Source organism: Psammomys obesus, unplaced genomic scaffold (assembly GCF_907164565.1).
Source record: "Psammomys obesus unplaced genomic scaffold, mPsaObe1.curated_primary_1811, whole genome shotgun sequence".
Taxonomy (NCBI): domain Eukaryota; kingdom Metazoa; phylum Chordata; class Mammalia; order Rodentia; family Muridae; genus Psammomys; species Psammomys obesus.
In genome coordinates, this window is record NW_026586662.1 from 1,256,765 (window position 1) to 1,268,932 (window position 12,168).

General features: G+C 44.8%; 1 protein-coding gene across 6 annotated transcripts in view; it reads right to left on the reverse strand.

Moving 5' to 3' along the window:
• The window catches only part of Mrap2 (melanocortin 2 receptor accessory protein 2), a 41,173-nt gene that overhangs the window by 11,895 nt on the left and 17,110 nt on the right, over window positions 1-12,168 (reverse strand). For 5 of the 6 annotated variants that reach the window (XM_055602507.1, XM_055602508.1, XM_055602509.1 and 2 more), the window contains one exon: window positions 5,516-5,649. In XM_055602507.1, coding sequence (XP_055458482.1) covers window positions 5,516-5,648 — 133 coding nt within the window. In that variant the 5' untranslated portion in view covers window position 5,649. Of the gene's footprint in view, window positions 1-1,324; window positions 1,371-5,515; window positions 5,650-12,168 lie in introns of those variants that run through there. The other variant, XM_055602512.1, reaches the window with a different exon arrangement.

Sequence of the window (12,168 nt, forward strand, 5' to 3'; positions counted from 1 at the left end):
AAGAAGAAGAAGAAGAAGAAGAAGAAGAAGAAGAAGAAGAAGAAGAAGAAGAAGAAGAAGCCTCCCCAAAGACCTTAAAGGAAGCGCTGAGAGCCTGCCCTGCGGTTTCATCTCTACCAAAATGCTTCTGCAACATCCTGCCATCTTGGAGCAGCCCTCTTTTCCACACTCAGGCCACTTTTAGAATCCCACCTTAAGGACTTAAAATGACCAATGAAATTATATCTTAACATATATAAAAGACAGAAAGTGAAATTCACACAAAAGGCCCCATTTTACGGTATTGGTTTCTCCGGGTGTTTATTTGCAAGAAGTAAGAATTTGGCTGAGATTGCTAGTATAATTAAAAGCCAATTTCCCAGAGAAGCCTCAGTATTTAATCTCTTTGTTCAGAATCCACAACAGCAGCTTTCATGGGGAACAGTGGGCTGGTCCCCAGCAAGCTTCGAACCTCCTAAACAGGGAGCTGGCAAAGAAGGAACTAGGAATAACTATCTGGCACAGGAGCAGAAATTGTGCTGTCCTCCTTGGCCTTCCCACAGTCCGGGCATCTCTAAAACCCTGAAGTCACCACTACTTGGGCCACACCTTCACCAGCAGCCTCTCCAGGGCTCTCTTCAGGACTCTGCCTCATGCTGCTGAGCCTCAGTTTCTCTCCATGGCCCCTTCGATCCTGGGCTTTTCACTACAGCTGAAACTAGACCTTCATCAATAGCCTTTTGACCCTGCCCCACAGTGCCAAGCTTCGGCCCATTTCCTTGATCGCTTCATGCCTTCAAAACAAGTACCATATGGGGAGACTTCCACATTATCAAGTTCAGCTGCCAACTTAGAACTCAGCCTTGGGCCCTCTTGGACCACAGCATCTGTGGCCTGCCGTGAGGAAATCTTCCCAGATTTTATCTCAGTGACGCCAGTCCCAATCACAGCTGATTCCTCAGCTCCAGCTAACCTCCTTCCATTTTCTCAGTAAAACAAAGGTTTTGCTTCTGTACTTTTTTTTATCCAGGTGTAACACACAATCAGCCTGAAAAGAGTCTTTGCTTCCCTCTGAAATCTCACAATCCAGATGTCCATCACCCTCACTGTGCTCAGCATTACCTTCTGACTTTCCAAGCTAGCTCTCTGAGCTCTGAGCTCTCAATGGCTTTTCAAGCCAAAGTTCCAAAATCCTCTTTCCCAGTCCTCCAAAAACCATAATCAGGTCCAAAAGAGCAGCATTCTGTTTTCCTGGTACCAATGTCTGAGCTAGTGTCCTCCCCACCACCACTCCCGTGATAAACGCTCACAAAAACCAATTTGGGGAATAAAGGGTTTATTTTACCTTACATGCTGCAGTCCGTCACTAGAGGAAATCAAGGCAGGAATCCAAGGTCAGAAACTGTAGTTAAAAACTGATGCAAAACCCACGGAGGAACACTGCATACCAGCTTGCTCTGGGCGGCTTGCTTGCTCAGCCTGATTTCTTATACAACTCAACACCACCTGCCAGGACCGGCACCACCCACAGTGGGCGGGGCCATCCCCTCCCACACCAATCACAAATCAAGAAAATGCCGGGAGACTAGCACACAGGCCAAACGGTGATAGAGGTGAATCCTCAATTGAGGTTCCCTCTTCTCAGGTGACTCTAGTGTGTGTCAAGATAAACACTACACTATACAAATGACTACCTTCTAATGTTAACAGTGACCTGGGGCTCAATCCTAGGACACACACACACACACACACACACACACACACACGCACACACACTTCCTAATCACACCCACTTACCAGCCTCTTAGCCTTGAAAGGTGTTTAAACCTTCATCCTCCTCCCCCATGTCGCCTTGGATGTCGCCTTGGGGTAGTGTCCTGATTTTTGCACATGCAAAACTGAGCTCTGATGTTCCTCTCTTCTGGGACCCATCTCTCCCTTACACCTATTATTCATCCTGGTTAAAGGCAATTCCATTCCCCGAGTCACTCTACTCACAAAAGCTTGAAGGCAACCTTGCCTGTTTTCTTAAACCCATACCAAGCCAGGGACACTCTAGAGACCCCCACATCTGTAAACATCTGAAATGCACTTGCTTCTTCCCAGTCTACCCTAGCTCCAACGGTCATACCTCAACGACTGTGACCAGGAGCACCCCCCTGGCCTCTGGTTCTAAGATTGCTCACGTCAATCTCAGTCAGAGTGATCCCACTGAAATCTAAGGCAGATGCTATTCCTCTGTCTCCAACCTTTTTCTGACTTCTCGGAGAAAAGCCAAGAGTCTTAGCCTGATCTCTACTCCCCTTCTGCCATGATCTCCTTGACATATCCACACTTGCCTTCTGCCACTCTTTATAGAATTTACTCCTCCAGCACTGGGATGGGCTCCTATTTCCTTGCATGATCCACTTCATTCCAGCCTGGGACACTTTCCAGCCTGTTCTTCCCTCAGACATGGCTCAGTCTCCCAGTTCCTCCAGATGCTTCCCTCAGATCTCTTCAGGAAGGCCTTCCATGGCATGCCACAAATCCCAGCTGTTAGAGGAGGTGCCATTGAAGTTTTGACTCACTGCTGCCTCTCTGCCTCATAATATGATGCCATGCAAAATAGGAGCCTCGGAAACACGCTGGAGTCATAAATGAATAATTTCCACTCTTAGTAGAAACCATGATTTCTGAAGAACTTCATCTGTGGAGGCACCTGCTCTTGCCAAATGTGGTACAAGTAAAGGGAGTTGACCAGACCATAATGACCACTCTTGTCCACAATATATGTGTCCTCTAAAAACGTTCTGTTGCCATTCTCTTTGCCAAACTAGCTGCATAGGTCACCCAGTAAAGAAGCATGTCATATTAAAGGTAAGTGTTACTGATTTTTTAAATAAATAGAAGTCCAAGAGCTGGGGAGATGTCTTAGCAGTTAAGAACACGTGTTGTCCTTGCAGAGGACCAGGTTTCCATCCCCGGCACCTATATGGTGGCTCATAGTTAACTGTAACTCCTGTCACACATGACCTGATGTCTGTCTCCGGTCTCTGCAGGCATCAGGCACACAGGGTATAAACACACACAGTGTACAAACACAGGAGCAGACAAAACACTAATACACATAAAATAAGAAATAAATAGAAGCAAAATACCAAAATGAAAGAATGTCCAGATGTTCCCATTCCCGTGGTTACATTCCTGGGGCATTTTACTTTCCTGCTTACCAAGGAGTATGTGTCTATGTATGTTCAACTCTCCTCTCAGCCTCATATACTGTCAGGTTTCTGTGCCAAGAGCCTTTACTTTGGTCATATTTCTTACTTCAGAACAGTGAGTGCTCACCTGGGCATTTTATGTTTTCATGATGTTAGTGTTGACACAGAAGCGTTCTCACTAATACACAGTCAGTAAATTAAGTATGCAATGTGCCACCGCTCTGCCTTGGTTTTTAAAGGAAGTATTTTTTTTCAAACAATAATCATTTCTATAACAAAAATGTTCAAAAGAGAGCTCTTGGTTGTCTCTGGAAATGTGCCAATAAAAATTATAGCAGTAGGGCTGTCTGTGGAGCTCCTTAGGCTAAGGAAAAGAGACAGGATCAGGCTGACATGGCACGGATGGAAAGGCTCACATTACAGAGAACAACATGGCACTCTGCCAGTCTTTCCAATTTCCACCAAAATTCATAACAGACAAGTGTCCTTTCCTAGAGGTTATCCCATTAAAAACAACAGATTAAAGAACTTAGTCCGCTTAGGAGGGTTATTTCATACTCAGACCACAAGACCCTTCATCAGATAATTAACGACAGCATATCCTGAGAGGTTCATGCACTCCCTTTTCATCCCCATAAATACTGAGCAGATGTCAACACAGGAACAAGAAAAGCATTTCATTATTACTGGAAGTGTGAGGGATATGTGAGTTAGCTAGTGGCTTTGCCTAAGGAAGAAAAGCAGAGATCCCTCCTTGTAGCAGATGGGCACTGCTAGCAGCTGCAACAGGAAGAAGAGAGGGAAGAAGGGAAGGAGGGAGGGAGGGAGGGAAAAAGGGAGGACAGGAGGGAAACATGACTTGCAACTTTACACCTGTGATTCTGATCTCTCACATTTCCCAATGTGCCACTTGGTCTGGATCAGCTAAGAGCCCAAAATGGAGGGCTGGAAAGATGGCTCAGCGCTTAAGAGCACTCCCTGCCCTGGCAGAGGACTCAGGTTCATTTCCCAACACCCAGATCAGGTAGCTCACAACTACCCATAACTCCAGCTTCAGGGGAACTGACACTTTCTTCTAGCTTCTGGAGGAACTACACACACACACACACACACATACACACACAAATGAATAAACCTTAACGAGTGTAAGACATATGCAGTATTTATGTATTCAGCCAGAAACAACTGGACATTGCAGAGACAGTTACAGCATGACCCAGAGTAGGGCTCAGTGCTTGCCTGCGACATCAATTCTGCTTTCAAAATAAGAATGCATCATGTGAGCCAGAAAGCATGGGGTCTGAGGAGAGTTCAACAGTGAACGTTCACAGAATGACATGGCTTTATGGCCGACCACCCCAGTTCCCTGCAATGAAACAGATGCCTACGTCGCCGTGGTGTATGATGGGAGGCTGTTCTCATCTGCCTCTGTGGACACTGCTCCTCACAGATCTGGAAGTCCAGTGAGATTTTTTTTAAAATATTTATTGTTTTTATTGTATATGTCCTGCTGTTTGGCCTGTATGCATTTATGTGCACCTTCTGTGCAGTGCCCATGAAGGCAAAAAGAGGGCGTTGTATCCCTTGGAGGTGGAGTTAGAGACGGTTGTGAGTAGCCGCATGGGCATTGGGAGTAAAACCTGGGTCCTCTGGAAGAGCCTTCAGCTGAGCTATCTATCTATTCCTCCTTCCAGTGGGTTTGTAAACGATGCAACTGGCAATAAAAAAGAAGAGTCTTCATGGAATTGTTCTAGATCCTATTTCTATACACATTTTGATTGTTGTTAGTCAAACATTGATGCTTTAAGAGGGCTGGAATAATTTTGTGGGAGTTTTTTGTTTCATCTGGTTTATTTGTTTGTTTGGTTGGTTGGTTGATTGTTCTTTCTCGAGATAGAGTTTCTTTGTGTAGTTTCAGCTGTACTGGACCCAAGCTCTGCCGACCAGGCTGGCCTCGAACTCACAGAGATTTGTATGCCTCTGCCTTCCAAGTGCTGAGATTGGATAGGCGTGCACCACCACTGCCTGGCAGGAGCTGGAATAGTTAATGCCTTCTTAAAAACAAAAACAAAAAACCTTGTTCTAAAGCAAAACCCTGATTCACACTTTTCTACCAAGCAGTTATTGTTTTAAGTCCTTTGTAAATCATAATTACCAATGCTCCCATATCATATCACCCCATGGCTATTGACCTATGAACAGGGGGCACTTTGTATTTACAGACAGAAGACCATTCTGTAAGAAGATGGGTGTTAGGAAAAAGAAATCACAGGGGATTTCACAGGTTAATACAAACACGGGACAGTTACCCCAGGGAGCAGCACAAGACTTACATTTATGAGCCTTCAGTCCTTCAAAGGAAACAGGTCCGATCTCATAGTACTCGTATTCCCAAGTATAGTCGGAGTTAGATGCTGACTGCAGCGATGTTCTGTTAGAAGTCGACCTCTGGGCAGACATTTCCATCCTGCACACACGGAGACGGACAAGTGCAGAACCCGTCAGCCCATTCTCAGATGCACAGCTACCTCCATTGAAATTGGAGGTATTCAAGAGGCTGGGGTCAAAAGCCCCCTAGTTACCTATACCTCATACCATGTAGCCATTGTTTTCTCTCATTCCCCACTAGTCTGGAATATATATATATTAAAACAGACGCTCTGGATTTGTGGGCTCTTGTGAACCGTACCAAGTGCCTCGCGTGCAATCAATGTGAACTCCTGGGCGATGAAGGGGGAAAGGGAGGGAGGAGACTACGTCAAAAGCTCTGAGGTTGTCCATCAGCTTCCCCACCTAGACGCGTATGGATCAACAGCGGTGTCAGGACTGAGCTGCCAGCATGTCTGCCCTTGGGCATCTACCGTGTAGCAATGCAGGTACACACCCCAAACATCAGGACGGGGACATGAACAACAGCACCTGCGCTGTGGGGGAAGCTCCTCAGCAGAACTCCCACCTCGCCCTGGCTTACTCTGAAAGGAAGCTGTAACTTCAGGATTTCCCAGATAGCTTTTCTGATTACTGGGTTACTTCAAGTGCCTTCTTAGGGAGATGTTAGACTGTGTGCCTGGCATAATTCTGGTCGGTGCAGCCTATAATTACTGGAGAACATCTGCTGGGAGTGAGGCTGCCTGCTGGGGGCAGAGCCGCAATAGAGAGCAGAACCCCACAAGCACCTGGATAAACAGAAGCCACTTAGAGGAAATTTTGGTTAAAAAAAACAAAAAACAAAAAAACAATCAAAATCAAGATTCCCTGTGTAATCTCCACCATTGCACTTCTGTCGCTAAAAGAACTTTCTGGAACTTGCTTTCTTCTGCCTGCCAGGGTCTTAGAGACACCCACGTAGGGTACAGCCCCAGGGAAAGCTCAGCAAAATCATAACCACTGTTCTGCACCCAGGCACATCTCTTTCCTTTCATGTACTCCTTCCTCCCTCTCCCTGTCCCTAGACCTGGGACTCAGAGGGAAGAGCCTTGGAGTCAATACAGAACACAACCAAACACCGAGGTCTCAGCACAAAGGAGACTATTACCCCGGAGGGGACAAGCTGGGGGGCTGCCTCTGGATGGGCAAAGACCGCAGCCAGTATCTCTGCAGGAGAGGTTTTTAATGAGAAAAAGGGGGAGTCTGTGCTAGGATGAGTTGGTGAGTCCTGACTGGACATGATATTCTGTGTAATGAATTACTAGACCTTGGTGTTTTCATAGCTGGACCTTGGAGTTTCAGTCAGGAATAAGAAAGTGGCCAAATAAGGTACTAGACATTGGCAGCTAGCATTAGGAATGTAATCTAGCTGTTTAGCAAAGGAGAGAGCAAGACCTGCTGGTACCATATTTGCAATGCTTGGGCCCTTACAGAGCCCTTCACACACAGTATCCAATACCTCAATGTCCACAGCAGAAGATGCTGGGGCCCGCAGCTACCTGCCAATGTCGGGAATTAAGTCCCTCCCCTAAGGGTAGAAAGACAGAAACAGAGATGTCAGCCCTTATGTGGGGATGAAGATTCCATAAGCTAAAAGGAACGCTGAACTTTACGCAAGTTAAATGTTCAATTACCCATCCGGCGTCAGTTTAAAATAATGTAAAACCATTACCACATGTGATGGTTAATCTTATCAATTTGACTGGACTTAGAATCACCATGGAAACACAACTCTGGCCATATCTATGAAGATGTTTTCAAAAGGCTTAACTGAGGAGGGACGACCCATTCACAACTAGGTTATGCTGGGCCGTAGGTAGGGTCCTGGACTGAATATAAAGAAGAAAGAGAGCTGGGACCAGCATGGATCTGTCTCTGCTCCTTAACTGTAGCAGCAATGTGAGCAACTGCTTCCGGCTCCTGCCACTACGCCCTCCCTACTGTCAAACTATGAGGCAAAAGAAACCCTTCTGTCTTTAACCTGTTTTGTCACAGTACCCAGAAAAGTAACTGATGCAGAAAATCGGTAATGCAGGGTGCGGCCTGCTGTCGTAAAGCTGACCTTAGGGCTGTTCAGCATCCAACTGTTGAGTAGCCTGGAAGAGTGTGAAATGAAAACTAGAAAGCCCTCTGCTCTGCCCCCCCCCCCGCCAGCTTTGCTTCTCTCTTTTTCTCCAAATGGTAGTTCTAAACACAATCCCCACCCTAAACTGTCTCTGCCGTCTGTTGTTGCTTCTACCTCCTCTGGCCATCACAGCTTTGGCTGATAGCAGCTGCTTTCTGGCTGACTCCAATCAGGGGACTGATCCTTTCTGATGGAGAACCCCCCCCCTTCCCACTGCTTTCTGCCTCAGGAGCTGCATGCTGGCCTGATTGTCCCAAGCTCCAGCCAGCCAGACCCACAGTTTCCAGTCATCAAGCTAACCCATGTATGCTTACGGACATTTCAAACTTCCCAAATTGCCTCCGATAATAACTTATTTTTTATAACATACTTCATCTATCTTGTGCCTTTTCAAAAGAGCCTGTGTCTTGATTTAATGTCATATTTTTTTTTTATTCAAAAAAGTACGCCTCGGAATTTAAAAAATGACCAACAACCAGCTTCTCTACTTTTCTTCATAACAAAGTAACCCATGATTCACAGCTGATTAACATCGCTCTGACAGCTCTTGCTACAAACCTAATTTGGAGGGGAAAAGCTTTTTCAATTAGGTTTGCAAGTTAAGTTGTTAATGCTACTAAGTCTCATGATGTGAACAAACAAAATAAACTGGAAAAAAATGTAAAAAGATGCTTCTTAAAGCACCCTCTGTGATCTAGAACTTAGCCCTGAGCTAAGATGGCTGCAGACAAAGCTGAATGAGTTCCCGAGGTCTGAGGAAGTTGCCTGAGGTAGGTGAAAGATGAAACAGCGCAGATACGTGTTCAAAAATTGACAGCTACTTTGATTTGCTTGCGGTAACATTTACAAACACTGGCTTAAGAGACTGTGTTCAATCAAAATGACTACACGGGAAGCTGGCAGATTGGAATGTGTTTGAAACTGTGCTTTGTGCCTATGCTGTATCTAAATGTCAAAAAAAGTATTGATTTTCGTAAATATTGGCCTGCTCATCCTAATATTTATAACACGTACTTTGTATGTTTTTTCTACTGGGTAAAACTACCTGCTGGGTAGCCCCTGTCTCAATCACGTTCTTTACATTTAACTTCAAATGCTTTTCCTTCATCCTTTACCTTACATCCTTCACCACCTTTACTTCTTTTAAATATACCATTTTAATTATTTTAATTTCAAAATGTCACACATGAAAGTGTTACTTCAAGTACAAAGGACAAAACCAAAAGACTCTGAAGGGATCATAGTGGCTAATAGATCCAAACAATCAAAAATTTCTTCCTTGAGCCTCTTGTAGTTATTTCTCTCTCCTGCAGGCCTGCCTGTTCTCCTGATTATTCAACCTCATCATTATCAAACAGAAGTTAAGCTCTTAACCACAGGCTTTCAAAAGCAACATCCATAATGGAATTCAGCAGGCCTTTTAACCACTCAACCACAGACATGTGTAAGTGTGGAGAGGAAAGAAATTACAGGTTCCAAGCTAAAATTTTCTAGAGGTATTTAGCTTAAAAAAAAAAACAAAACAAAACTGGGAACAACCTAGATGTCCCTCAACCGAAGAATGGATAAAGAAAATGGTACATTTATACAATGGCATACAACTCAGCAATTAAAAACAAGGAAACCATGAAATTTGCAGGCAAATGGATCAAACTAGAAAACATCATCCTGAGTGAGGTAACCCAGACCCAGAAAGACACACATGATATGCCCTCACTTATAAGTGGATATTGGCCATATAGTATAGGATAGATATACTACAATTCACAGACCCAAAGAAGATACGTAACAAGGAGGACCCAATGGGAGGATGCTTAAATCTCACTCAGAAGAGGAAAGAGAATGAACAGTGGAAATGATTGACGAGAGGGAATAGGATAGGAGAGTGAGTATAAAAAGAGGAAGGAGGATGGAGATCAGACCTGAGGAGAGTGGGGGCGGGAAGCCAGAGAACTTGTAGAGAGAAGAGAAACCTTGGGCAGGGGCATTGCTGAGACAAGCTGGAGATGTACGGCAGGGTAGGCTCCTGGGAGAATATGGTGGTGATTTTAGCTGCGCCTCCTAGTAGCAGGGGTCATAGAGACTGAAGAGGCCACCCTCAAACTAGACAGGACTCCTAGTGGAGGGAGGGGAACACCAACCCACCCACAAAATCTTCGACCTCAAATTCACCCTTCCTACAAGATGTGCTGGGATAAAGATAGAGCAGAGATTGAGGAAATATCCAACCAATGCCTGGCCCAAGCCGAGACCCACCTCATGGGAGAGAGCTAACCCCTGGCACTTTGAATGAATCTCTGCAATGCTTGCAGATGGGAATTTAGTATTGCTGTCCTCTGAGAGGTAGTTGGCTTTTTAAGAGCTAATCCATTACCTTCTCTTAGCATTATTGTGTGTCTAAAAGTGCATACTGTAACTAAACTCCAGAGACATCTATGAAAGTCCAATTTTTTAAAGATTTACTTTCACCCTCTGAGGTCTTTTCCGTGCCCCCTAACCTACCTTCAAATGTCAAAACTACATTCGTCCCAGCGCTGCCTTGCACCCACTTTATGCCATCTTTTTAAAAAATTCAGTTTAAAAGTTTCAAAACTCTGTATGGACCTCTGCATCCACACCAGGCTATTCCTTAAATATGTTTTTATTCTCATATCCATATCATCTCCTTCCGTTCTGTGTAGTGATCCACCCAGAATACTGTTGATCATGCTACTTGTACTCACAGACACAGATACTGATCTATAACCCAGAGACAGACAACCAACTAAACACGGGACAAAGGGTAGAGGAAGCCCAACTTGATTTCCCATATCTATGTCCTTGTTCAGCTCAAAGAATTCAGACTTGAGTCCGCACCCCCACTCCCATAAGCCCCATAACCTGTAACCCTTCGTGTTCTATCAAGTGATTTTTATATAATCTGGAAATGTTGGGTTATGGCTTGTTTCATTAAGACAGTAGTTATTCTAAGAGGCCAGATCTCACAGCCTAAAGAAATGGGGCCCTGTCAGTCCCTTTCTGGGAGCATTGAAGCATACATGTCTCAGCAGGGGAAAAAAAAAGCAAACCAGAGGAGGAGAGTTGACCTCCCCCGAAGCCCTTGTCCCTAACAGATAGTAGCAATGACAGGGCAGTGTCAAAAGGCATTTCTCCTCATCTCTGCAGTCCTTGACCTTGAGTTAGGTCAGGTTCCTGATGCCTTTAAGCCATGTGTTCCCCTGGAAATATTGCAAAGTCATTCTCTTCATTCCCATTCTCTTTGTGGGCCTTCCTGATGGCTCACTCTAAGACCTGGGTCCTACAGACACAAGTAAAATAAAAGCCCATGTTTTCTCAGAAATTCAACATAGGACCTGTCTATTGAGGCAGCTGTCCCTCACGCACCCCCCCCCCCACTGCTTCTCTCACCACTTCTTTTCTGTTTAACAAGGATGATACGAAAATGTGTAGTCTGGCAAGGTAAAGTAAGTGAATGCTGATGAAACTATGGGCAGGGTAGACAGCATGTGTGCATTATTAAGCAGGTTATTGGAATTAAAGAGAAATCAGACAACATCTGGAGTTAGCAGGACATTGCAGCATCTTGTGCATGATGGTTTGTCAGGCATGCAAAACATAAGAGTAATGGAGTCATGGAGGCTTGCACCAAGGTTCCAGGAAGCCACTGAGACCAGGCAGACTATAATAATAACAGGATGAGATTCTTTGTACAGAGGCCTTTGAGAGGGCACTGTATGAAGCAGGAAGGTAAATGTCTAAGTCACAAAAGACACACACACACACACACACACACACACAATATTGGAGATGCCAGGGCTTTAGATAGCATACAGCTGCAGGTTCAAACGGGCCCGAGAGAGAAAGAGAGAGAGACATGGAGAGAGATAGAGACAAAGAGACAGACTATGCACTCACAGGTGTCTGTGCTGCTGGAGAGCTGGGGTACACAAGGCTGCTGGAGCCACCCAATGCCACCCAAAGCCCCAGCTTGATATGGAGCTGAAGGTTTGGCATTTGCCTTGCTGACTTTCAGTCCTTTCCTTACTGTGTCCCCATTCCTCTTTCATAGAATGGGAATGTTTACTTCATTCCTTTGTATATTTTTAAAGGGCAACTTGGATTTTGATTTTCGAGCCACTCACAATGGGAGATAGCCTTGAATGTCACAGGATACTTTGATCCTAGCTTCTCAACAGTGTTGGAACTTTTAAGACTGGGGGAACTCTTGGAGACAGACTAACAGTCTTTCAAGAGGCAGCGCCTAGCAGAAGAACGATTACTGGGGCTTGTGTGCAAGTGAGCTCTGGAGCAGCTCAGCCCCTCCCCTTCTTTTTACTCTTGAGAGAGAGAGAGAGAGAGAGAGAGAGAGAGAGAGAGAGAATTATTTATTTATTTATTTATTTATTTATTTATTTATTTATTTATTTATTTATT